We start from the raw sequence: 27,687 nt of genomic DNA on the forward strand, positions 1-27,687 counted from the left end.
ACTTTTCTAATGAAGCCCCATAGCTTCTCCTTATAGAAGTATCTAAGTATGTTCCATGCAAAGAACTCAATGCATCGTGGTGTAGTGTATGTAACCAACGAAAGATATTTGGACCTGTGTTTACTAATAGACAAAAAAAATTATTAGCGTTTCCAAAGCGTTTCCAACTTTCCCAACACTATTTAAAAAACTATATTAATTTTGAATTGTCTATGGTACTACAAATGTCCGACTCTTGCGGTCCCTGTTTCTAAACAATAATACATGATAGTGATAGTAATTTTACGCATTCGTTGTTACAGTTAACATAAATAAACCTATAAACACAGCATGCCGTCGTACTGTAATAGCTTTCAGTTGAATTGTTCGAAATAGTGCATTTGTCTTGCAATGGCAGACGACAACAACAAGAACGAAGCTTCGGCAAGCAACCTCAGCGCAGAAGACGAGGCTTTTGAACAGGTTACAGCCACTAATGACGAGAATGATTTCGTTTTACTCTCCGACATCTTACCAGCTGAAGACACCCAGCATTCAGCCGACTTTCCTGATACGATAGAAGAAATACCGCTAGGAGCAGAAGAGGTAACATCTACTGAATCTTTCTTACCTGCCACAATAAATGGCAATGCTAATTCGATCTATGAGAGCTTAGGAGACTCACTCACCCCAGAATACACTAGCACTAACCAAGCATCCACTTCACACCTACAAGATACTTCGAAAACTTCGATCAATGAACCAGTTAAGAAAAGAAGAGGCCGAAAGCCTAAAAACTGGAAAAATAATCAAGATGCAACTCCTAAGAATATTGATAAAATTCCCTCAAACTCAGTCAAGAAACTTTCTGAAGAACCCAATTCATCCAGTACTCCAGTTGTACCTACTCGTGCCAGGAGGGGCAGAAAGCCAATCAATTATAAAGAATTAGATGCAGGTCAGGACTTGGATATCACCTCCACATCAGCTAGTGGTTTAGTTGAAGATGGAAATTCTCTTAGTCACACAACTATAACTGACACAGAGAATGACCTAGATAAATTGCCTAAAAAGCGAGGAAGAAAGAAGAAAACCATAAATGACAGTGAACAACCACAAAATGATTCACTAAATAATGTAGAAGATCTTCATGTAAAATCCAACAATGACATCCATATGTCTGAGACAAGTAACACCGCTGTGTTAGATACTGATCCTGAAAAAAGCAAATCACCTAAAAAGCGAGGTAGAAAGAAAAAGAAAATAGATGACAGTAATTTGTATGATGTTCAGTTATCTAAAAACCATGACCTAGATATGGATGATGATGAAGGTGACATGGTTTTGAGTAAACTGAAAACTACTTTACATGAAGATGACAATAAAGAACTTTCAAACGATCACCTAGTTGTGGATACTTTCAACAGTTTAAATGAATCAGTTGTGGATGACAGGCCAACTAAAAAGCCAATTCTTTCTGATTTTGAGTATGATGTGAATAGTGTGATTGCTGAAACACCTAATGTGGTGGTTGAAACTGTTGGGGACCTTGATCCCAATATTGTGCCAGCGACAATAATAAATAAAGTTACAAACAACACTGAAATTATTACTGAAGATCAAACATCTGCCGCAGAACAAAAAAAAGATAATACAGTTGATGACACTTTACTGGTAGAGAGTAGCAGCAAGAGACCTCAACGTAGAAAAGCCAAACGCATGAAATATGAAGTAGATTCTGATGAAGATCCATTTGCGAATGTAGAACTTTCTGATGAAGATACAGGACGAAACAGAAAGAAAAGGCCATATGGTTACTATTCAGATGATGAGTATGTCCCCAGTAAACATGAAAAGAAGGGTACACAAGAATCTTCTGATGATGATTTGAATTCATGGGAGGATATAGAATCTGAATTTGAAGACAGACGTCGTCGTAGAGGTCGCAAAAAGTCTGACTTAGGATCCCTTAATAAAAGTCCAGGAAAAAGGGGTAGGAAGAAGATAGGTGATGATCAAGGCTCATGTATTTCAGATGCAACGACAGTGAAATTAGATAACATAAGTGATAATGCTCTTGATGATAGTATGGACGCCAAAGACAAACCAAGGGCCAATTTTGCTTCTGGGAATAAAGAATTTGAAAACTTCCTTGCTCGTAGAATGCAAGAAAATACTTCATTAAAAATTAAAAAAGTTGACAAAAAAACTACTTCTGACAATGTTGTGGTGCCATTAGAAATCCCAGTTATGGAAGCTAAAGATATGAAACCTGTGGACACTAGTACACAAACGAACATTGTAGCAACTACATCTACATCAGTTCAAACAACATCTGCATATGCAATAAAACTTGCAAAGAATATTGATCTATCCTCTGAACAGTCCCAAAATGCCTGCGAATTTTTGCAATCTATTCTGAAGACCACTACAGAATTAGGAACTTTAATGACTGAGAAATCTTCTGAGTTTATTGATAAGAAAATTAATACAACATATGTAAAAGATACTACTCGAATTGATTACTGTGTTAAAAAAGCTTTCCTTTTGTTTAAATTAGCAAAAGATAACTTGACAACTATGGAAGACAATTTAGAAAAACAATATGAAGAATTTTTAAAGAGCAACCAACTGTCTGATGCTATTGAAGTAGAAAAGAAAATTATTCCAAAAGCAAAAGAACAAAATAGTGATAGTGACTGCGAAATAGTTGATGTGGTGCCTGTTCAAGATAAAGGTAAAAAAAAACCTGAAAAACCGAAATTCAATCCTAAGACAGTATTCTTAAATAAAGAACTGTCTATTAAAATTGCAAAAAAAACCCCTGAGAAAAACATATTTAATTCCTCTAAAAAGAATATAGATATCACAGGAAAAAATTCAGTGTGGCTCAATGAATCTGTAATGGTAAAAAAAGTAAAGTCGCAGTCTTTTTTAGCCCAGGACAGCCGAAATAAAAAACCACCTGATTTCGGCATTACAGAAGAGATGGTGAAGTTGTTCTTTGACAACTATTACTCTACAGAGGCATCAGTACTATGTGCTCCATACACCTCTACTGAGTGGCTACACATAAATAGACCCGTTGATGTGATATGCAATTATTTCATACTGAACAAAGATGAGCAGTCTGCTTCTACTATAAATGAAACTGTTACTAATGCTGGAAACACTGACACTGATGACAGAGAGGCAAGAGAGAAGTTACCCATTGTAGCCCAAGACCCAACTAATATGAGTCATAGCTCTCCTAAATCACTGTTCAGTCTGTGCTCTCAAGTTCTGCTGAAACACGTGCAAGGCTCCAGCAGCCACAATGTTGACACTTTATCCAATTTGTGTGTCAAAAAGGTTTGCAGTAATTTAAACACAACAGGACCAACCACAACCAATGTGTTTATTGAAAAAACCATTTCTGACACAGATGTTGAGCCATTGGAATGTGTTGGAGAACATTTAGATATAGTTTATGATGCCGTGTCGTACGTGCCGCCTTTAAAGCAGCTATCATGCGAAAAAGTTATAGAACTCTGCAATATACATGAAGAAAGCACGTCAGAAGAGAGTGAGAAAACAGAAGAGTCTTGTGATACCAATATTGAGCTGGAGGAACTGGCACGTCGCAATAATTATTTCAACAGTATTTACATGAAGACTTTGTCCAAACTTTGTGTGGAGTCAGTTCAAAAAGAGATTTTTGTAAAGAAATCGAGTAAAGACATCAATGGCGTGTGTGTTAAAGACGTTTGGTACTCACCTGATACATTACAAAAAATAGCTTTTGACTTTCTTAAGTTATTATTGTATCAGGACTCTCAATTGGACCCAGAGACTTGCCATGACATGAATGAAAATATATTGAATTCAAATGAGATTGTTTCTTGTAAAGCCAATGTGGTCAAAAGCCTGTTCAAACTAAGCTTTCAGAAGATTGCTAATTTATTCAATGCACACGATAACACCGGTGAGCTCACGGGAGACGGAACCTTCAATGAAATGACAATAGGTAATATAAACACTATTGCTGAAGAAACATTTTTCAACATGGACGAGACATCAAACGATGTATACCACGAGACAAATTTCAGTGAAGAAGATGAAACCTATTGTGACAACGATAATGAATATGAAGATGAAATAAATGAAGCTAATCATGAAGATGACCAAAAAGTTAACTGGGTTGCACAGTTAAAACTAAAAGAACTCAATGGGTATGTATCAAACATCACAAATCCACTAGAAAATGGAGATGAACAAACAAATCCTGTTGAAGATTTTTCTGCTGTGCGTATCAAACAAGAGATACCAGAAGAAATTCCAGATTATAGTCACTTAAATATAAAAAAAGAGCCAGATTTTCATCCAACTGAAATGGTTCATATACCGAATAACGTAAGAACTGAAATAGAAAATATGGCAACTAAGAGAGAACTAATTGATAATCTAGAAAATGTGCGCCACTGTTCACCTATTCAGGTTGAACGAGTAGGTAACTACGACTGTGATAGTTTCGAGACTTTTGTCAGAACAAACAAAATGATGATGAATGTTTCTGACAATGAAGATGATTCAATATTCAGTCAAAGTGGCCTGCGAGTCCGACGACAACATCAACCAGACTCGGACAATGAAAATGAACATGATATGGGACTCTTAGTTCCTACTATATCAGAACCACTTTCAATTTCTACAGTAAAAGGTTCTCTTCTACAGGAAAGTAGTGATGATGATGCTACTAAAGAAAAGACTGACAAAAAACAAGACAAACGGAAAAAGGGCAAATCCAAAGGAAAGAAACAGGTTCCTGCTAAAAATATTGCAGAGAAAGATAAACCTGGGAAAGTACAACCAATTGTTGAACAGCCAGAAAACAAAGAAAAAGCCAAGCAGACCGTTGATGAACCAGATCTGACTGATGTTTCCATTTTGACCAGAAGAATGAGGGAAAAGATTAGAAATAAAGAGAAAAAAATTGAGTCATCCGATTCTGAAACTGAAGACTCAATGTCGTTATTAGATAGAAAACGAAAAGTTACCAAAAAAGTAACTGACAAGAAAGAAATTAATAAGCTCAGCAAAGTTGACAATACCTCAATGAGTAGCACAGTTGATGATGAGATTCAATGCAATAATGTAGATTCCACTGAGCAAATTGGTGAAAATTATGATACAAGTAAAGTGGATGCTAATGAAAAAGAGGTTGACTCTTTTTCGGGCTTTAGTGCTGCTGACCAAAATGAAATCACTGAATATCAAAAGTATCTCAGTGATGTATATGACAAAATTCTTCCTGGAAATGGAGAAAGCAGTAGTAGCAAGCCCTCACAAGATGATGATACTACGCCTCGTGACGAATCTCCTGACAGGTCTAACTCTCCATTTATGAACAATGACGAGCCTGTAGAGCTGTTAGAGTGTGCACCCACAATGCCTATATTTGAGGAAACTGCTAAGAGAAAACCCAAACCTAAAAGCAAAAAACTTACCGAAGAAAAAGTAGTTGGTTACAATGAAACACCAAAAGAAGTCACTGAAAAAAAAGCTGATTCTGACGCAACTGTAGAAGTGAATGAAGAAGTAGCCTACACTGAACGCAATGGGTGGAAATGCTATCCTCTAAATGGGACAGACGCCAAACTATACCAAGTTCCTTACGTCGGCCTGGAGAAACTACCAGAAGAATTTGTCGAGACATACTTTAGATATCAAGAGATTAGCAAAATTAGCGAAGAAGACGCCGAAATTGACAGGTATTAATGATTTCAATGATAATTTATATACATTCCCTTCACAAATTAAGATGTTACTTTTGATATATATTTATATACTATTTACATACTTATACATTATATTATCTATCAATACTATCGATATACACACCTCTCAAACAAAAACTAAATAGTAAAATAGTAATAATGTAGGTACCTAATCAAACTGTAAATATCTATGTACACAATACAATCTAAATAACTTATTCTAGACTTAAGAAAAATTATGACTAAAGGTACCTAGCCTAACTATAAACAAAAAAAAGAAGAAAAAGATGTTACTTAATTTTTTATTAATTTTACAGGCTAAGCAATTTACAAAACATTAATCGCTCCGGTCTGAATGAAGGCAAAAGGCTTGGCAAAGAAAGGCATCGTGAGAAGGGTGATCGCCGGAGTTCTGATGCTGACGTCACTGGTTTAGCCAGCCCGGACGCGTCTGGGGGAGAATTCGCACCCTCCGACGACGAAGATGTCAATGTAGAAGACGAACTACCACCACCTGTAAGTACTGCCTGCACATTTAATGAATCAGTTATCTGTACAGAATAGACTTAGATGCATCGTAGGCCTGTGGGGTAAATGAGTAAAGATGAGCAAGCACATGGCTTACTTGCGAGGCCCTTCGGCTCGCTGGACCCACGATCACAAAGTGTTGTGGTTGTGACGCTCCTTAGGAGAGGTGTATTTTTAATGTATTTTTTTTATTTGCTTCATTTTAATGAGCTGATGAACGTTTTAAGTGTAATGACTATGTTTTCTGGTAGTTTATTTGGTCTATTGGAAGCTGTTATGTCCAGTAACTCTAAAAACCCTGTCTTTCTAGGCTCCAAAGCAATCGACAGACAACTCTCTAGCAAAGAACCTGCTAATGGGCGATGACAATGACAGCGACACGGAAGCCTCCAATATCAAGAAAGAACCGAACACTGACCTACTCAAAGAGAGAAAGACTAAGGAGAAAAAAGTGACAGTGTTCAAGAACCCTAAGGACTTGGTGCTGACAGCTGACAAGATGATGAAGAAAGAGCTGGAGACACTCCACGCGCCAGTGGTGCTAGATGGCGAGGCACCGGAAGTGGAAGCGAAGGAAAAGAAGTATTCGCCACCTAAAGAGGCTAAGCACAAGGAGGTAATGTTTTGTGATAGTATTTTTTGCCATGTCTTTTAAGGTTTACGTGTGTCTGTCTGTTGCATTATCCATTTCAATTGAATTCCCCCCTATTATCACATCTAAATAGTATTATGAGTCTATTTGTTCCAGAAAACATTATAAACATTATCAATAACATATTAGGATTATAATATGTTCCATAGATTCTGACGAAAGTAGCTAGTAGTCAGAGGGGTTTTACAAGTAAATTACATACCTATCAATCACAATGTAGTCCCTGAATCATAAAATTATTTCAGAAACATTCAACAAGAGTTCATACACGGCGCAGTAAATCCGACGATTCATCTTCCGAAGAAGAGAAGCACTGGATGTCGACTAAGGAGAAACTACTCAAGAGGATGGAAAAGAGAACCATAGATGGCCCTGGGTAAGTGAAGAGAAACAGAAGTCGTAGTATAAAGCTATAATGTATCCACCAAATCTGTAATCAAGGCCACTCTGTTGTGGATTCTGTCTTGTTCAGCCCCTAACCACCGAAGACCAGCACTTTTATTATTTTAGCATCATGCTAAGCTTGCAAATCATTTTGGCTACGGGAGACAGTGTATTTTCTCAAATGTACATTCTACAGTCAAGAAAGAACAACGAATTCTATACATATATTTTTCGTTCATTACATTGGTTGTGCAATTATTGATTATGTGCTAAATAAATATTTTATTTAGGTATCTCCTTCGATAAAATACATATTTCAACAATATCTCCCTCCCTCCCCAGTCCGGACGACGCGAAGCGCGCGAAGCTGGTGTCGGAGTACATGCGGCGCGTGGAGAGCGTGGCGCCGGGCCGCAAGGCGGGCGGCCGCCGCGCCCGGAACAATAGGAAGTTTCTGGAGAAACAGAAGCAGATGAGGTCAGTAGCTACTTGCAGATATCTCCCAGTACATGCGGCGCGTGGAGAGCGTGGCGCCGGGACGCAAGGCGGGCGGCCGCCGCGCCAGGAACAATAGGAAGTTTCTGGAGAAACAGAAGCAGATGAGGTCAGTAGCTACATACAGATAACTCCCAGTACATGCGGCAGATGAGGTCAGTAGCTACATGCAGATATCTGCCAGTACTTGCGGCAGATGAGGTCAGTAGCTACATACAGATATCTCCCAGTAGCTACATACAGATATCTCCCAGTACATGCGGCAGATGAGGTCAGTAGCTACATGCAGATATCTCCCAGTACATGTGGCAGATGAGGTCAGTAGCTACATACAGATATCTCCCAGTAGCTACACACAGATATCTCCCAGTAGCTACATACAGATATCTCCCAGTACATGCGGCAGATGAGGTCAGTAGCTACATACAGATATGTCCCTTACGAGTTAAATGGAAACCTGCATATCTAGCAGGGGCGGCAAGTGGCGCAAAACAAGAATTGACAAAAATCAAACGACCCGCTCGTTTTCGTGGCCGCGCGATGTGTGATGCATTGCCTTGCGACTTGCGCTATGTGATAGGTATGCTAGCTAGACCAATATAGCTTGATGCATTTTCAGTGGATTCTCGAGTTAATTCGCACAAGCTGTTTTTTATACACCAAGATCAACAACAGTTCATCATCATCAACATGATCAGTGACTACGCATTCTGCATAGACCTCTGCCATAGACCACCAAAACACTCCGCCTTTGGCCATCTTCATGTAACCACTACCATACCAACCACCTTACTGATCATTGTTTCAGAGGGGTCTAGGGCTTCCCAGGTGTTTGCCTATTTGAAGTCTCCACGTCTATAACTACTTCTACTCCTTCCTGAGGATCATGGTTCTTTAGCCCATCCACACTACTGTGTTGTAAAATAGGAAAGCTCAATTTATGTTTTTTTTCAGGGTATTGAATAATGAGCTCTTCGGTGAGCCACTGACAACGGGTAAAAGGTTCCACTCAAGCTATGCCAAAGGAAGAAGGAACATCAGAAAAGTAAGTATACTCGTAACATATTAGGGTGCAATATCGATTTGGCAAATACATCTATGTATTTACTTTTACCTTAGTTATTTCAAATAATCATTACAGAAATTTTCACAATGTTTGAATATACACACCTTATTTTCCAAATTCTATCCAACCCATGTGACAACTATACGGCGTACGCAAATATAACGAAATTAATGTCTCGATTTCTGTTTACTTAAATAAGCTAAATGTTTTATTTAGGTCCTCGATAAGAAATCCCTGCAGAGAAGCACTGTGGTTGCTAACATGGAGGAGTTTGAGAGAAAAAAACGGCTGCACATGAAGCAAAATAGACTGGTAAGGGCATACACATTATTTATTGTATATTTTCTTCCATGTTTGCAGGTTTCATGTCCATATTAATAACAACAAGTGCAACATTTAAATTTATTTATGTATTCTTCTTTTCCGATGCTATAAACCACCCGTATGGAATGATTTTGGATGTAAATACCTCATATCATCATCATCAGCCAAATAAATAAAATAAATAAAAAAGAACTACTCGCTAAATACGAATAACTATCAACTTTAGACCTCTTCCGACTCTCTCATCATCGCATTCGTCTAGACCGGTTTTTTTACTGAATGGCACAATTCATAATATCTCCTCCAATAACAAAGCATCAAACACATAATTTCACCATCTCCCCCACAGAGGGAGCTACTCGGCTACGAGGAGGGCGTGAACGTGCTGGTCATCAACGACGAGGTGTGTCTGGAGTACGACTTCGAGGAGCTGCAGCCGGTGGTCACTGTCCACCCGTTCTTCACCAAGGTCATGAAGGCGCATCAGGTAAGAGTCATTGGATGATCAGAAGGGCTAGTATGGGGCGCAATTAAGACGTGACAAAAGTTCTCTGACACGCTCGCTCTTGAGGCTGCGCGATATGAGTGAGTGCGTTGCAAAACTTTAGTCACGTCTTGAATGCGCACCGTGCTAGCACTTGTGGAGCGTTACTTTAGCTTGACAAAAATTATTAATCGATCAAACAACGAGATCGAGAGACGAGTCTTTAGCGCAGTAGCGCTACGAAATATAGTTCATTGTTAACTAGAGTGACCCAATAGACGCGTACGACATGATATTGACAAAAGGTTTACGAGCGCGACGTAACTTTATGTGTCGTGTACAGTTTGTGCCCCGTGCTGGAAGCGCTTTTACATACATTATATGACCTGATTTTCGCACTGACGTCATAACTTTCCTTTAGTTCACTAAATTTTCGTTCAAATGTATGTAATTTGCCCATCTATTATCCCAACAGTACGAAGGCGTGAAATTCATGTGGGACGCGTGCTTCGAGAGCCTGGAAGTGCTAGAAGAGGGGCAGAAGGGCGGCGGCTGCATCCTGGCGCATTGCATGGGGCTCGGCAAAACGCTGCAAGTGTTAGCTCTCTTGCACACCGTGCTAACCCACCCACGCGTCGGCATGTCGAGGGTGCTGGTGTGCTGCCCGCTGTCCACTGTGCTGAACTGGGTGGATGAGATACATAAGTGGCTTGGGCCGGTGACTAATCAGATTAAGGTGAGTTTAGTAAGTTCGGTAGATCTGAACGGCTGGTGCAGAGAGTTCAGAATGCGTGTGCGCGCTTCTGCTTCCGTATCCCCCCCAGGACGCACGTGACGCCATATCTGAACAACGCTAATCTGCTCAAAATGGCGGCACGAAGACGATTGCACCTTGCATCGTTGTTGTTTGGAGTGGTCAAGCGTGAGACCCCAAAATACTTGTATGAAAAACTGCAATGGTCGTTCAATTCATACAAGTATAAGGTTCGTGCCACGGCATCGATCAGCCGCCTTTCGAGGCAGTTTCAGATATGCGGCGTCCAAGTGCTGGAATGACCTCCCCCCTCCTTTAAAAAGGCTACATGGTAGGTACATAAATACCTTTAAGTGCCAACTTAAAGGTTACCTGCTGGATATGCAAAATTCTTTTTAAAATTTCAGCACTTGAATATGACCTATATTGCAGGGTGTCCACTATCTGGAAAGTCAGGGAAAGTCAGGGAAAAGTCAGGGAAGCTCTAGGTGGTCAGGGAAAGTCAGTGAAATTGATTGGCCACCTGGAAAGTCAGGGAAAAATGACCTTTTTCTAGCATATTTTTTTGTACTTTCTTTACTAGTAATACTTGTTTTTTACGTGAAATACATAAGTCATAAAATAAAATGTCGTTTAGTTAATATTTTTGACTGATCCTTACTATTACATAATAATGATACGATTAAGTTTTTTAACTCTACGGACAAAAAAATATAGTAGGATCTAAAAGATTAGCTGAATCCCAGACTCAGCTGGTAAAATTATGTCCCGTATATACAGGATGATGCAAAAAAGGGTGACTCATCTGACCATTCATAACAAATTTATTTTCGTGATAAAAAATTACGTGTTTTTGTTGGTGCGGGTTGTGGCTTTGAAAAAAGGAGGAGGTTCTCAATTTGCTAATTATTTTATACGTCAGCGAGACCGCGTACGCTGCCTTCGCGCTGCATCTATTAATCAATAACTTATTTTTTACTAATTTAGCAGAGCAAAACAAACTTTATTCTATTTTGTACTGCATGTTTAATCAATTTTCAAAAAAAAATACACAACTAACAACTTTGGCTGGTAGGAGAGTAGTGCCATACAAAAAAAAATGGTTCTGTTTCACTTTCTATTTCGGTTTCACTTTCTAATTAGATGGTTATCAGCCTTATTTTGGTCCGACTATTTAAACTAGAGGGAACTAGGCTTAAGAGGGAATCTCGAGAAATAGGTATTTAGGAAAACATTTGTTATCGCTTGTGCACTCATGCCCCGGGCTCGGGTGCTATAGAGATAAATGCAGCTCATGACTGACATAGGTACTTTTCTTGATTAAATTTCGGGAGAAATCGTTATTCACCAAGTTTGATATTTATCAACAAATATTTTTGATTTTGATGTCAATCACTTCAGCATAGAGAAAATACAAACTGCTGCTGGCCAGATGGGCTTGCGAATCAACCGACAAAAAACTGTGGACATGCGCGTAAACCCGACCGAGACCGATCCACTTGTACTGGATAACGAGAGCCTGCAGTCTGTTCCTCGCTTTGTGTACCTTGACAGCACGATCACAAGCCAGGGTGGGGCAGACGAAGATGTCGCAGCTAGAATAAATAAGGCAAAAGCTGCCTTCGCACAATTAAGATCGGTGTGGGACTCCAACGTACTCAAGCGTCGCGTGAAAATCTCCCTCTTCAACTCCGTGGTGAAGTCGGTTCTGCTGTTCGGTTGTGAAACGTGGAGAGTGACTAAGGGATTGATGAACCAAATACAAGTGTTCGTCAACAAATCCCTGAGGTCGATCCTCCGCATCTTCTGGCCGAACACAATCCGGAACGCTGACCTGTGGAAAGTGTGCAAACAGTCGCCCATAGAGCAAGAAATCGCATTGCGAAAATGGAGATGGATCGGTCACACTATAAGAAGGGGAGCCGATAACATGGCAAGCATCGCTTTCGAGTGGAAACCGCTAGGAGGCCATCGGAGACGCGGTCGCCCTGTGCACACATGGCGGCGCACAGTGGACGGCGAGCTGCGAGCGCAAGGCCTGAGCTGGACGGAGGCCAGAGCGGTTGCTGCGGACAGGACGGCGTGGTGCACTCTCGTGAAGGCCCTCTGTACCACTGGGGTACCTTAGGACGACAACAACAACTTCAGCATGTACTCTAGGATTGTAGGTTTCGCTTGAAAAAAAAATACATGGTTTTGAAAAAATACATGTACGCAGGTAGCCGGTAGTTGTTGGATAAGGAAGGCCGAGGACCGAGTGTGGTGACACTCCTTGGAAGAGGCCTATGTCCAGTAGTGGATGATTATTGGCTGACGATGATGATGACATTGTTTTTGTTCAACAACGGCGTGATTCGGCACAGTATTTATCACGAAAATTGCGTTACTTGAGGTGCCTATATAAGTTTGAATCTATAGCAAATTTAGAGAAAAGAAAAAAAAACTATAAAAATAGTAATTTATTGTGTTGTTAATATCCTAAAATATCATGGAGATTGGATGGTTGGACCTATACCATTATTGCGAACCCTCTATAAATATTTTACGCAGTCAAGTTTTAATAAGTGTCAAACAAATGAACGCAAAACTATGAAAGCTAAAACTAGCTTTTGTCTTCAAATTACTAAAATTGGGTTTATATTGTAATCTTTGGTCAGGGAAATTTTCTGACGCGGTCAGGGAAAGTCAGGGAATTTTTTGGAGCATTCTGAGTGGACACCCTGTATTGTATTTATTGTATTATGTATTATTATACTTGTATTGTATTATGTTATTTGTCTATGTAGGTATGTATAGTATTCGTTACTTAATGACTGTTTCTTATTTATTTATTTATTTATTACATGTATTATATATTAGGTTAAAGTCTCGATTGTAGTTTCCGTGAGCCACATATAAGGGTCCCTGCTGAAAATCAGCGCTTCGGGTACATTTTGTACTTGCAGCAATTGCTGAGCTCGGGGCCTTTTTGGCGCTGCGCTGATGCACCATCTACACAGGCTGGCCAATATTTAAGTTATGTTTTATTTTTATTTTTTAGGAATTTAGTTTAGTTTTTATTTTTATGTCATTTTTTTTTGTGTTATTAATTTTATATTTAAACTAACTGTTCCCGCGAGCTTCGCTTCGCCTTAAAAAGGTTTCCCGTGGGAATTCCGGGATAAAAAGTAGCCTATGTTCTTTCTCAGGGTCTAGACCATATGTATACCAAATTTCATTCAAATCCGTTCTGTAGTTTTGGCGTGAAAGAGTAACAGACAGACAGACAGACACAGTTACTTTCACATTTATAATATTAGTAAGGATTGTATTGTTTTTTTGTATTTCGGTGTATTTGTGCAGCACTAAATAAAATCCTTTTCTTTCTTTCTTTCTTTTTCTAAGTTTGTTTTGGTGTTGATTGGTGGGTTGGGTTGTGATTGTGGAGTGGTGTAAGTTTTTAATGAATGTATGTTGTGTTTCAAGTCTCGCAAACTGAAAAGGAAACTCCAGGTAATCTTGCAGTAAATTATTTTATTTATAAACAAATAGACATATGGATATACCTACGAGGGCGATACCGAAATGATCGGCAATAGAAAAAAGTACAAAGATATCATAATATTATTTACTTTTATTGTTTTTCAAAGTAGTCTCCGTGACATTCAATGCACTTTTTCATTCGATTTAACCAATAATTGAAACAGTAATTCCAGTCTGAAGTGGATACTGTCAAAACAGCTGATTTGTAAGCTTCGACCGCCTCTTCTGGGCCGCTAAACCGTTGACCACGTAGCATATCTTTAATTCTTGGGAATGTAAAATAATCATTGGGGCTCAGATCAGGGCTATACGGAGGATGGTCCATCAACTCCACGTTTTCCATATTTAAAAACGTTCTTGTTTTGCGAGCGGTATGAGAGCTTGCATTATCGTGGTGAAGGATTATACGACGATTCGGGTTAGTTTTACGAAGTTCTCTTACGACTTCCGGCAAACAAACTGTTGTGTACCAATCAGCAGTAACCGTCCTTTGTTCTTGTAATGGAATCGTAGCCACATGGCCAGTTTTCGATACAAACGAAGCGACCATTTTTTTCGACACGCTGCGTGAGCGAATAACTTTTGTTGGCTTGACCTCACCTTCGAAGACCCAAACTGCCGATTGATGTTTTCTTTCGGGCTCATATGAATAAATCCACGATTCATCACCAGAGACGATATTGTAGACAGCATCTGAACTGCCTCCATTGAACCGTTGCAGAGCAGATCGACACCAATTAACACGAGCCGACTTTTGTTCCTCGGTCAAACGGTGGGGCACCCAGCGCGAAACTAACTTCTTGACACCCAGTTCTTCATGTAAAATGGTTTGAATGGCTGTCATACCAATGCTGAGAGAAGCCCGAATCTGCTCGTATGTCACATGTCTATCTTCTTTTATTAACTGGCGTACAGCATCGATGTTATCTTGTGTTACCGCTGTTTTTGGCCGACCAGTAGAAGGGACTGTGGTAAGAGAGGAACGTCCACGGCGAAACTCAGAATACCAACGATATATAGTCGTTTTACTTGGTGCTTCAAGTTTATAAATAGAAACAAGCTCGGCGAGACATTGTTCTTGAGATAAACCTCAACGAAAGTTGTGAAAAATTATTGCACGGAAATGTTCCCGCGTAAGCTCCATTTTTTATACCGACTTGTCAAATTCAAATGGTCAATACTCTTTTATTTTTTACTTTTTTTAAAATTCGAAAATGGAATTATGTTTGAAAAAACACTACATTTGATACACCAAAAAGGTTTCACTCTAATTTATTCCTAAGTATTCTATTCCCGATCTTTTCGGTGTAGCCCTCGTACTTATTACCGATTGGGGAAAAGATATGCGAATTCTAGTTTTTGCTAATCAACTTAATTGAAATAATCACTATTTCTCTAGGTATTCGAGCTATCGAAACTGAAGAAGACCTACGAACGCGCCTACCAGCTCGAAGACTGGTACACCAACGGAGGAATCTTCATAATCGGCTACGAACTATTCCGAAGTCTCTCCACCATCGACGCAGAGTTAGACGAAGTCAGGCCCACGATTGTGAACAAGATACGAACAGCATTACTAGACCCCGGACCAGATATCATAGTCTGCGATGAAGGACATCTGCTGAAGAATGATAGCTCTGTGCTGGCCATAGCCATGAGTCGGGTGGTCACCAAGAGAAGGATAGTGCTGACTGGGACGCCTATGCAGAATAATCTGAGGGAGTACTACTGTATGGTCAACTTTGTCAAGCCGAACTTGCTAGGGACGTATTCGGAGTATTCTAACAGGTTAGTGATGTTTAGATTGATAATATTATGTAAGAGACTCCTGTTTTATTACAACCTTTTAGCGCCAATGTGAGCAAAATTTGCGTCTTGCTTCCGAAAGCATTAGGTGTTTTATGTATATTGATTTGAAACTTTGTACCTAAATAGGTACATAAATACATAAACATAACTTATTTTACTCGTAACTTAAGGTACTTCAGACATTTTCCAACCAAGTATCGTTTTTACCAATATACCTACCTTTTATTCCAGATTCGAAAACCCCATAATGAACGGCCAGCACCGCGACTCGCAAGAAGACGATATCAAATTAATGAAGGCACGAACCCACATTTTGCACAAAGTGCTCGAGGGCTGCCTCCAACGACAGGAAGCCTCCGTCTTGTACCCATACTTGCCAAAGAAACACGAGTACACGGTGTTCATAACCCTGACTAAATGCCAGTCGGATATGTACAAGCATTACCTGGCGCAGTGCTCGGAAAATACAAACAAACAGAGTATACTGAGGGACTACAATGTGCTGCAGAAAGTGTGGTCGCATCCGCGAGTGCTGCACAACTTTCAAATGAAGAAGAGGGATGAAAATCTTTTGAAAAGTAAGTGCTTTTGATTTGGTTACATTGTATCCGACTTTAGGTCCTGAAATAAGTTTCATAGGCCCCGAAGAGTAGATCTGCCTCTTATTGTTCCTTAGTTGTTAGTTGACGCAGAAATACTGCATTTGACTGTAAATCTTAGAATTGAGGATGTCAAGCACTGAATAAATGTGTAAAATTTTCCACTACATTCAGTGGTGTCCCAATTGAAATTACATTTCCTAATCGATTTTATTAATCTTCTACTTTCTGGCAGCCAAGATCGTTATAATTATGGCGCTATAACATAACTGAAAAACCAGTCATCTCCAAAACTGTAACAATACTTACCCCAATTTGTTCCCCCATCTCTAAAACTGTAACACCTGTTAACCCCCCTGTTATTTGCTCCCCCCAGTGGAGCGTCTAGAAGACGACCTAGCCCGCGAGGACCTGACCGCCACGGAGGACCTCAAGCCCGGCGAGACAGACGTGTGGTGGCTGGAACACCTGGACGGGGGCAACATGCTCGATGTACTAGAGTCGTCCAACAAGTTTGTGACCGTGTTCAACATACTGCAGGAGTGCGTCGCATTGGATGATAAGCTGTGAGTGTTTATGGATTTGTTTGGTAGTTGTGAGTTGTAGGTACTCGTTTGTTGCGTAAATTATCTGTTACTGATCAAATTGAACAACTTTTCGTAAGAAACATATTGTCATAAAGGTTTTTGATGCCTTGACTGATGCCCTGTTTATACTTTTACAGTAGGTAGGTGTAAAATTTTGTATAGCAAGAAAAATACAAGATTATGTGTTCAGTTTAATGTGAGCAGAATACGTCGTTTCACTTGTCGGGAGGATAACTTTTACATCATGTAAAATACATCAGATTTCTAACTTGTCGGGTTGAACTTTGATGCTACTTACCTAAATGTGAATACCGGGGGTCAAAAGGTAATCTAACCACGCAATCCCCCCACCAACAGGCTAATATTCTCCACATCGCTCTTCACCATGGATGCTCTGGAATACTTCCTGAAGAAGATCACTAGATGGAGCCTCGGGCAGGAGTACTACCGGCTGGACGGGTCCGTGCCGCCCGAGGTGCGCCAGAAGTGGTGCCGCGAGTTTAACGCGGAGCACAACCATAAGACCAAGTTAGTAGCTTTCAACGGCTTTTTGTCTTCAAAATCTGATGTTAGTTACGATCGTTGTACATAGTGGTTTCACTACTCAAACACAGCCTCTCATGAGCAATGAACAAATTGAGATATATGCCTTGTTATTTTTCTTGACCTCTTTCTTTCCTTCTATTTTGTTTGTGTGAAAGTTATTTGAATTTGTATCCTGTGCGACATTTTAAGATAACACAAATACAGGTACAAGTTACATTCAATTTGATTTAAATAACCAGTAAATAATAAATTATAAGATTACATTCAATGGTGCTGCCGTCTCCAAACAGCTTTCACCACCACCCCTTACCCCCGTCCATTCCCCCGCAGACTGTTCCTGATCTCCACGCGTGCTGGTTCCCTTGGGCTCAACATGACGGCGGCGAACCGCGTCATCATCCTGGACACGTCGTGGAACCCGGCGCACGACATACAGAGCATCTTCCGAGTGTACCGCTTCGGGCAGAAGAAGGACTGCTATATTTATAGGCTGGTCGCTTTGGTACGTTTGTTAATGAGCTTTTCACTCTTAGCACTCAGTGGAATTAATGAAATGGCACAGATTTTGATATTCCATAACATACGTTAGGTTAGGTTAGATTACTGAGTTCTCGAAAGGCGACCATGATACAGGCAGTAGGTGCGCCGATAGTGGGTGGATGAGAAAAGCCAATGGCCGAGTGTTATGGTGCTCTTCAGGATAATATGTCCAGTAGTGGACGTTCAAAAGCGTGAACAATGAAGCGAGCCGCTATCCCTATGATGTATCCATTCACTTGTCCATGAGGCTGCCTGACCACCAGAGCGGATAAGGCTAATAAAGCGGTGTGCAAGGTAAAAATCGACCAATGAAAAATTTCATAAAAACTCCGCTCGTGCTATTTCATTGTTCGATTTTTACCTCGCACACCGTTCTACTAGCATTCTCCGCTCTGGTGGACAGGCAGCCCTACCTGCAAAAGTACTTAATACAGTTCTAATAACTCCCTTCTCCTACAGGGCACGATGGAACAGAAGATCTACGAGCGCGCGGTGACGAAGCAGGCCGTGTCGTGCCGCGTGGTCGACGAGCAGCAGATCGACCGCCACTACAACATGGCCGAGCTCACTGAGTTATACAGGTAATAAATACATACAAAAGAATATGAAAAATATTTCAGAACTTTATGTCCCATAGTTTGTATTTTTTATACAACCGTCTACAGACGTGTGTTGGACCGTCCAGGGCCCATACACTAAGGTGAATCAGTGGGTTAATTACCTACCCTACTTACCTACATTTTGTAATGAAACGTTTTGAAGCAGCAAGATGCCTGCGCCGCGCTTTCGCCTTATGCCTTTTCTGTGTTATTCGTGGCTAAGCTGGCAACAGGTGTAACTTCACTCTCTCGGCTATGGAACACCTGCGTGTAGGAGAGTAGAGTTTTCCCGATACCTTGTCGTATCGCAGTTTTAGAATCCAACAACTTGCATCCACTGTAACTAACAGCCCCCCTCCCCCTCAGCTTCGACGAGCGCGGCTCGGGCGTGGCGTCGGGCGTGGCGTGCGGCGTGCGCGACGTGGCCCTGCTCCGAGTAGCACGGGGCGCCCAAATACACGCCGTCCACGAGCACGACTCGCTACTGCGGGACACTCGCGAGCAGGAGCTGACCGAGACCGAGCGCCTCGCCGCCTGGACGCAGTTCCAGGAGGAGCACACGCACAAACGTAAGGACTATAGTGCGTTTCATCGATTATTATATATGCCGTTATGTTGGCAGCAATGGTTTTTAGTGTTGCCACAAAATAAAAAATAAGCCTCCCTAAAAATTTTGTGATTTTACGTTTATTAAATTTATTTATGTAAAGAAAAATATATTTCTTTACTCAAGCCTTTTCTACCGACTGTCTGAATATTATGAGCAGGATAGTTGGATATTTGATATATTCCTTTAAATAAAAAAATGTAGTTGCCTGACATTGAAAAATAGTTAGATTTAACTATAAAGTAGTTAAGTTGGCAACATTACCGGCTAGACACACAAGAGAGCCATATACAACGGCATAAATAATAGTCTATGAAACACATTACACACTCTACTAGGAACTACTGTGACGTCACCAGCACGTGAAATATTTCTCATTACCAGGCCTGTGTCACTCCGCGCGTGGGCGGCGCAGGCGCCGGCCTGGCGCCTGCCGCCTCAGGGGGGCGAATCTAGTCGGCTGCCGCAAGCGAAAGACGACACACGCGCGCGCGCTATTTAATTTTATTCGACTACGTTTAACTTTATAAAAAAAAGAATTAAATTTACAGACACAAGACTTCCCTCAAAATGTATTAATGAATCGATTATAAAATGTGAGCTGAGTGGGATTCGTGCTCAACTAAACTAAAACAAAAAATCATGATCAATTTCATCTCAATATTATCACACATTATGAAGAAAAAAATCATTTTTTGACTGAAGTAAATGTTTTAGGTAGATATAGGTACCTATCTACCTCTTTCTTTTACTTTTACTTCAAATAATAGATCTATGAATAGGTCTTTAACTATGAAATTGTCGTAGCTTCAACTAATCATTTCCAATAGAAAATAAGTTTGGAATAGCTTTGTATTCTAAATTCAAATTATTTTGTTTTAATATCATGACATTCTTTTTACAAACTCAGTCCGTTGCTTAGTAAACGTTGTAGTCTGTGGTGCTGAGGCAACCCTAAGGTGGCTTCTTTTTCAATGCGTATAACCACGTATAACTTATTATGCACCGTAGTCCAGTGAAATAAGGCGCATATTCCCTCAAAAATAAATTGGTAGGTAAGTAAATAAAAACGTGTGCGGCTGGAGCGCGATCTAAATTAGATCTTATTGCTTATGGGATGGAGTCATATTTCTTTGATAGCCATTGCGAAGATGGACTTCTGTACCTGGTACTAGTTATTATTCTGTGTCATTACTAAGGGCTGATTTTTCAATAACCAGATAAAAGTTATCTGGGGAATAATTCTGATACTGTCGCGTCTGAATGTTTGTATTAGACAGTGACAGCAACAATTTTATTCGACATATAACATTTATCTGACTATTGAAAAATCAGCACTAAACAATGAGAATTAATTAATTCAATGAGAATTAAACAAACATACGTTTTGTTCACAGAAATGCAAAACCAACTGTTGCCAAAAAGTATAATCCGTAAGAAGCTGGAAGGCGATCAATACTCCACGCTGGCCATCCATGCGGAGCTGACCGCGCCCCCCGCGCCCACCGCCCCCGCCGTCAAGATAGAGGCCCCCGACCAACCACCCGTCCCTACATACGGCAAAGTGCTCGCAGGACCCAAGTCCAAGAAGGGACGCAAGTCATCCACCGTCACCTGCGACATTCCCATACAGAAACCAGACATGACGCCCGAACCGACCCCCGCCAGCCAACCAGTCACCATCGTGCCCGACCAGAACATGATGGACCCGCAAGCCAACGACATGGTCAACAAAATCAGGGAAGCTCTCAGCAAACATACGTTCAACGGAGCAGTCAACCCCACAGATCTTGCTAAGCTGGTGTCGAATATCATTTCCAATGTGTCAATAACCGCGCCGTCGACCGGTAATAATCCGAATTTCTCAGGCGAAGGGCAAAGCGCAGAGCCGGAACCGGAACAAATAATACCGGATCAGGACTATGAGCTTCAACCGCAGCAGCGAGCGGCCCGGCCCCCGCCCGAGCCAGCCCTGCCGCCGGTCGAGGCCGAGCAGAGGAAACGGGGACGACCCAAGAAATACATAGAACCAGAAAAAGAAAAACAAACGACAGGCAACGCTCCAACAGAAAACACGCCGGAAAAAGAAGACCCTTTCAATTTGCTGACTGAGAGACCGACCAATTACGAACGATTACCAAAACGAGGGCGGCCGCGGAAATATCCTATCAGCGAGACGGATATCACTACTGCGATTAAAATAGACAACAGTCTAGCGCAGCCCACGCCGCGGCAGCGCGGGCGACCGAGGAAGTCTCTAGAGACTACCCCCACCAAGCCCGACCCGCCTCCCGTCGTTCTAGAAGATTCCCCGGACAGCGGCGGCAAACGACGCGCAGCGCTTGCCGCCAACAAAAACCTACAGAACGAAGACTCTATCATAGACATCGACGACGACGATGACGTCAGAGACTACGACGACGCAGACTACGTACCCGATGATGACGACAACTCACAAGACGACTACCAGCCCGCCAGCACAGAACCGGCAAAGGGGACTAAGCCACCGGCCGTCAAAACTAAAACTGAACCAGTAGCTACGCCTTCGGGAACTAACGACAGTATACTATTGAGCGACGACGAAGGCGACGCTACAGCGAGCGCTATTCCTCTCCATCCGTCGTTGCTGAGTAACAAGAACTTTATCAAGATAGTGGCTCACACGTACTTGAAAGGGAACCCGATGATGGACGAGGACGCGGCGACGCTGGCCGCCGAGTATAGCACGAGCAAGGCGCTTAAGGAGTACAATGAGACGAAGAAGAGTATCACCAGCGGGCCCATTTATGACATAGCTATGCAGGTACTTATACTGTTTTCTGCAAAAAAGTTTCAGATATAATAATTTATTGTTGAGTGTAGCGTTTATGTAAGCTTGGCGTCTAAGGCAAATTATATAAACTTGTAATATAATTAGAACCTTATATATCGTCAAAATTTCACAGGTCTTAGGCGTAGACGTGCTGAAGAAACTCCAAGGCGCAGAACCGGCAAAAAAGCCGACTTATCCGAAACCAAAGCAAGATATCAAACAAGAACCAGTTTCGAAACCTGGGCCAAAAACTTTCAAAGAGAAGGCCAAACTAGCTGCGACGAAAGCGCCTACGATCAGTGTTAAGTCTGAGGCGTCCTTGCGCCAACCAGTAAATGTTAAAAGCGAGCCCGAAAAGGTTACAAAACAGAATATAATAAAATTATCTGCTATATCAAGGAAAAGAAAGCAGGATTTGCGACTGGATCCTGATATCTTGAATGCTGCGTTTACTTCCGCCAGCGGGCCTGGCGTCGTGCCGGTGGGACTGTGAGTATTCACCATTATATTTTGTGAGAATATCATCTCCAAGCGTGCAGTGCATGCTTATGTTGGATATACCGTCTCCCATCTTTGCATTGTAATTTTTTTCTAAAATATCTAGAAATGAAAAGTGTCTGTTTTTGTTCATTACAGCATAAACAGATCCCAGAACATGGCATATGAGCCGTTGCCGTCGGCGCCGTTCCCGGAGCAGTCCGGGGACGAGTGCATCCTGCCCGACGACGACGACGTGCCCCCCGCGCCCCCCGCCGCCCCCGCCCCCGTCTACCGCACCCCCGGCGGACAGACCGCCATCATCCTCAACTCCCAGGCGCCGGGGAGGAAAGACGAAATACCAATGACTGTAACCTCGGGACCATCCAAAAGGCAGCCCGTCGTCAAAAAATTGGACCGCACCTTGACAGAGATGCTCATCAACTCTCAAAACCGCAAAAACGAAGGCGAGCCTTCCCCTCTTATACCGATATCACTGTCGGACCTGCCCAAGAACGCCAGGATAGTGCGGGTGCAGAAGATCAGCCGGCTGACCCCGTCGCAGCCGCTGCTGCAGGCGCTGCCCCCGCCCCCGCCGCCCCCGCCCGCGCCCGCGCCCGCCCCGCCGCCGGACAGCATCTGTCTGGACAGCGACGACGACGACATACAGATGAGCGAGCCCATGCCGGCGTACGTGGGCGACACGGTGAGCGTGACGACCGCGCCCGTGCCCGTGTCGCTGCACCGCGCGGGCGCCGCGCCGCCGCCGCCGCCGCCGCAGATCATCGTGCCCAACGTCGTGCGCCAGACCAGGACCGTCGTCCGGAGGCCGCCGTCCATGCAGCCCGTCCCCCCCGCGCCCCCCGCCGGCGTGCAGGGGCTGGAGGTGCAGCCGGGCGGCGTCATCGCCGTCGACGGCATGTACCTGTCCACCGTGGCGCCCTCCAGCGTGGTGGTGATCCCCGCCCCCGCCCCCGCCGCCGCAGCCGCCGCGCAGCCCTACCTCGTGCCCACCATACAGCACACGCCCACCGGGACTAGGATAGTCATGACCCAGCCAACCACTAACGTCATCGATCTGGAAAATGTTACGCGCCAAGAGACGGTCGACGGGCGCCAGGAGCCGAGCCAGCCGGCCGCTAATACCTCCGGTCGCGCGAAAGCTGGCGATAAGGTTTTGATACCTGGAGCACCGCCCGCTCAACAAACGAGGACTCCGGCCGTGCTTAAGAAAGCTAAAGCTTTGGCTCAAAAAGTTCAGGCAGAGACCAAACAAGATCAGCCGGTGGCTAAGCCAGCTCAGCCTGTAGCTAAGCCGGCTCAGCCTGTAGCTAACCCAGCTGAGGCTGTAGCTAAACCAGCTCTGCCTGCGGTGACGCCGCTGGCCGCCAAGCCCGGCCCCGCCAGCAGGAAGCCGCCCCCCCCGCGCGGCCGCCGCGTGTCCCTGTCCAGCTCCAGCAGCAGCTCGCGCTCGCCCTCCCCGTCGCCCTCGCCCGCCCCGCATGACCCTCTCTCTATATTCAAGAACGTCGTCCACATACAAGCACCCGGCGACGAGCCGCCCTTGAAGACCATCACGCCCACAGTAGACAAGAAGAAAGCCCCCGCCAAAAACCCGCCAGCTCAGACGACAACCAAGCAGAAAACCCCTACCCAACTTCGACTGCTGGGCACATACGACCTGACCGACGCGCCGGCCTCTACTTCGCAGAAAACTGTCCCCACTAAACTCGGCAACACGACTATAAAGCCGACTACTAGCAAACCCGCTGCGGCCAAAGTTGCTGCATCCAAGCCTGCGCCCACGGCCGTCTCCAAATCACCTTTGACGCCGAAACACGCTTTGAAGAGCCTGTTCAGTAAAAACATATCCATGATACCGTCATCGTCAAGCGATTTCTTTAAGAAGGGTAAAAAGTCCGTAGACCTGCCAAAGACGCCACCGTCGACGAGTAAAGACACGGCGAAGACTTCAGGTTCTAAAAAGCAGGAGCAGATGAGTAAATTGCGTGGTAAAGCGGAGGTGACGGCCAAGCCCAGCGCGACCGTGAGCGGCACCTCCAAGAGCATCATCATCGGCGGCGCCAACAAGACGCTTGCCAAGACCTCCGCCACCGCCGACGGAAGCTCACCGTGAGTATATATTTATTCTAAATGGACCTATTTCAGTCATCAGGTAGAGGACAACAGTTTTTTGCCTTATGTTGATCTTTATCTACCTAAATGTGTAATTTTTCCTGAAGATACACTGGTGCTTTTTCCTTCTGTAGATTATTTGCACAAAAATTACTCGCCATCTTTAGAATACTTACATAAACTTAATTTTCATAGTCCATCAGTCCATACTGCAACAAACATAGGTGGTGCTCTTACTTGACAAAATACAAAGTATTGGGGATCTGACATCAATATAAACAGGGATGTAGAGATAGCATCATAGTTAGAGCCTTCCATATTTGTATACAAATGAACAGCAAATATTCCCGTTTCCAGTTCGTCGTCGGGCCGCGTCGTGCACATCACCAACATGCAGACGATCCCGGCCAAGAGCGACGCGAAGCGGAAGGCGCCGCCCACGCCCGCCCCCGAGCCTAAGAAGAAGAAGCCACGTAAGTGTCGCACTAATTACCTCAACCCAACCTGTAGGTACCTACATAACTATGTATGAAGAACCAACTATCACTGAACCACTTGGTGAAGCCAAACGAGCGTAATTTTGTGAGTCGCATATTTTTCGGTCGTAGGTCGTAATTTCCTCGCTCCTCTCGTCCCCGCGCACAGACACACTCATACGTGCTCACATTCGGCGGCTTACAGTCAGTTTGGTTTGAACACGGCCTAAGAGGCTTACAATGCGTCATCGTGTTCCACGAATTTTAACTGTCTGACACGAATAATCGAACCTCGTGTTTTACTTTGTAAGATGAACCAAACTGTATTTTTAACATACATGCCCGACCGATTTATTTGCCTGTTTGAAAATTAGGTATATAGAGTTATCGCTCTATTTATAAATATAACACTTTATTACTCACTACAGAAAGTTTTGATTAGCAGTCGCCGTCGTTGTGGCCGAAATACGTTTATAACGTTTTGTTTCCCTTTTGCAGAACCCACGAGACTAGAAGATTTCTCCCTGGATGACATTGAAGATATAATTGAACTAGAATAGATGGTATAAATGTTTAATAACTTTCACTTGAATTAAGACATATTTTAAATTACTAAAGTAGGTATGGTTTCAATAAGGTTATTTTATTGCCTCTAGAGCAATGGTAGCAAATTATGTAATAAGTATAGCCATCATATTATATGATTTCAAAATATGTGTCCTATCCATTGTACATAATCTAAGATTATTTAGTCATACGATTAAGGCTTTCAGAATGTGATTCCTAATTTTATTTGTCGACTAGCCTCGTCCTCGTTACTTTTATTTTACTAGTTGATAAGTTTTTATGGTATTTCATGGTATTCTTGGATAGAGCATACATTAATAAGATGTTGATTTTGCGTGTAATCAATGATAAGATGAAGCAGATTGAAATATCAAAGAAAGGAATATTCAAAGTTTTTTTTATTTCTCACATTACTATAAAAGATATTTACGTTGATAAGATACATATAATAGATGTAAGTTGAATTCTTGAATAAATATTTAGTAAAGTAATTTTAATTTTATTGCGTTTTCATTCAACGTGCAATCAGTCGTAAGTTTAACCAATAAGCAGTTATGTTCTGTGTGATGTGTTGGTTGGCGTTACAGGCACCCCATACCATGGTTGGGTTGCCTGCGTATTCTAGTGGTTCTAAACGGTCCTGTAAGATGTGTTGTCGATTCAGCATCACATAATGATTGGAATATTATATTACTGGTAAGTTCAGTAACCAGTTTATCTATGTAGGTTCCTGAAAAATGTTTCCATCAAAAACATGAGTATAAATGATAATATATTTATCTTTTTTACAACAGAAATATATTAACCCTTAATCAAATGGATGATTTTTTTTGATAAAAATGTAAACCATGTATGGTTTTTAGGTAAGTTGGGTCCGTAGATTACGAAAAAAATGTTTTAAATTTTTTTCAGTGGGGGGAAAGGGGGGTTTTGCTATGGGAAATAATTTCCCACTATTCGTGATTGCTAAGCAAAATAATATCAAGTGGGAAACTATTTCCCACTATCCGGTACAGATCACAAATTTTAATTAATATTTACTACAATTTCTATACAAGCTAGTTGCCGCTACTTTGCTTGTTTTTTTATAAATATTTTATGTTTTAGAAAAAAATATATAAAATGATACAATAGTATTAAGAACAATATTTTAATAAGGAAATATGCAGTCGTTAAGTTGTTTGAGGTAACTATCGGAAGGAGAATTAATACTGTTGACATAGCATGAGTCGTCTTCCGAATCTGTGTCTGATAAATCAGAAATTTCAGCTATGTTTTCGACAGTCTCTTCTAAATTCTTCTTTGCAATATTACGTTTCTTTTTAATAATTGTTTCAAAATGCTGCAAATAAATAAGAAGAATCTGGAGTAATAAACCGCTTATACTTATCAAAAACCATACATATTAGTTCGTCCAATAAAGTAACATTATATTTTATGTATAGATAAATCTTCGACCATTTACAACCCTAGACGGACTCATCTCATACATCGCCTACATTGTAAACAGGCCAATATTTTATTACTTTTTTGCGTGACTGTACTGTCATTCCCTCCTGTCATGTCATCGAGTGCATGAAAAAATGTGGCAACGTAAGTAAATTGTTACTAAGTTGGTAGAAAATGGAAACACTATAATAATGTGGTACTTATTTGTTGTACTTATGTGTTATGTTTATGTGGAACAAATAAATGATTTATCTATCTATCTAATGTGGTGATATTTTTTAAGGAAATTTCAATTAGTTAAAATACGTTTCCAGTAGTCCTCTCCGCAACTTTTTGTAATTATTTCTATCCATTTGCTTCGTATAATAGGATCATTCGGTATCCTGATAATACATGTATATTAGAATTTAAGCTGTTAGTGATAAAATTACCTTTTGTACCTATAATAAATTATGTTAGATTTAGTTGTGTAAATGTTTACGTTTTCTCGAATACAATTTCGCCTCATCGGAAACTATCACGAATATTTTAACAGATGA

General features: G+C 41.9%; 1 protein-coding gene across 2 annotated transcripts; it reads left to right on the forward strand.

Moving 5' to 3' along the window:
• The first annotated feature begins 202 nt into the window (after positions 1-202).
• On the forward strand, positions 203-25,709 carry LOC105396305. Of its 2 annotated transcripts, XM_048627597.1 has the most exons (22): positions 203-5,729; positions 6,053-6,251; positions 6,574-6,879; positions 7,161-7,291; positions 7,642-7,681; positions 7,809-7,903; positions 8,749-8,839; positions 9,077-9,172; positions 9,534-9,671; positions 10,144-10,404; positions 15,344-15,732; positions 15,985-16,331; positions 16,729-16,918; positions 17,297-17,467; positions 17,816-17,987; positions 18,485-18,606; positions 18,991-19,193; positions 20,629-22,034; positions 22,177-22,532; positions 22,680-24,653; positions 25,014-25,129; positions 25,631-25,709. In XM_048627597.1, exons 1-22 carry the CDS (start codon positions 391-393, stop codon positions 25,690-25,692), a joined length of 12,204 nt encoding a protein of 4,067 aa, XP_048483554.1. In that variant the 5' UTR covers positions 203-390; the 3' UTR covers positions 25,693-25,709. The 2 variants fall into 2 exon arrangements, with proteins under 2 accessions (XP_048483554.1, XP_048483553.1); XM_048627596.1 differs by lacking the exon at positions 7,809-7,903 and having other exon boundaries at positions 7,642-7,776.
• Positions 25,710-27,687: the final 1,978 nt, after the last annotated feature.

The sequence above is a fragment of the Plutella xylostella genome, chromosome 19 (assembly GCF_932276165.1).
Source record: "Plutella xylostella chromosome 19, ilPluXylo3.1, whole genome shotgun sequence".
NCBI lineage: Eukaryota > Metazoa > Arthropoda > Insecta > Lepidoptera > Plutellidae > Plutella > Plutella xylostella.

What these genes read in the sequence shown, in the direction of transcription:
- LOC105396305 (XM_048627596.1), top strand. Translation starts at nt 391, where the DNA reads ATGGCAGACGACAACAACAAGAACGAAGCTTCGGCAAGCAACCTCAGC. An exon ending in GGAGGAGCACACGCACAAAC is followed by an intron (nt 19,194 to 20,628) that starts GTAAGGACTATA and finishes TTTTGTTCACAG; the next exon opens with AAATGCAAAACCAACTGTTG. An exon ending in GCCTAAGAAGAAGAAGCCAC is followed by an intron (nt 25,130 to 25,630) that starts GTAAGTGTCGCA and finishes TCCCTTTTGCAG; the next exon opens with AACCCACGAGACTAGAAGAT.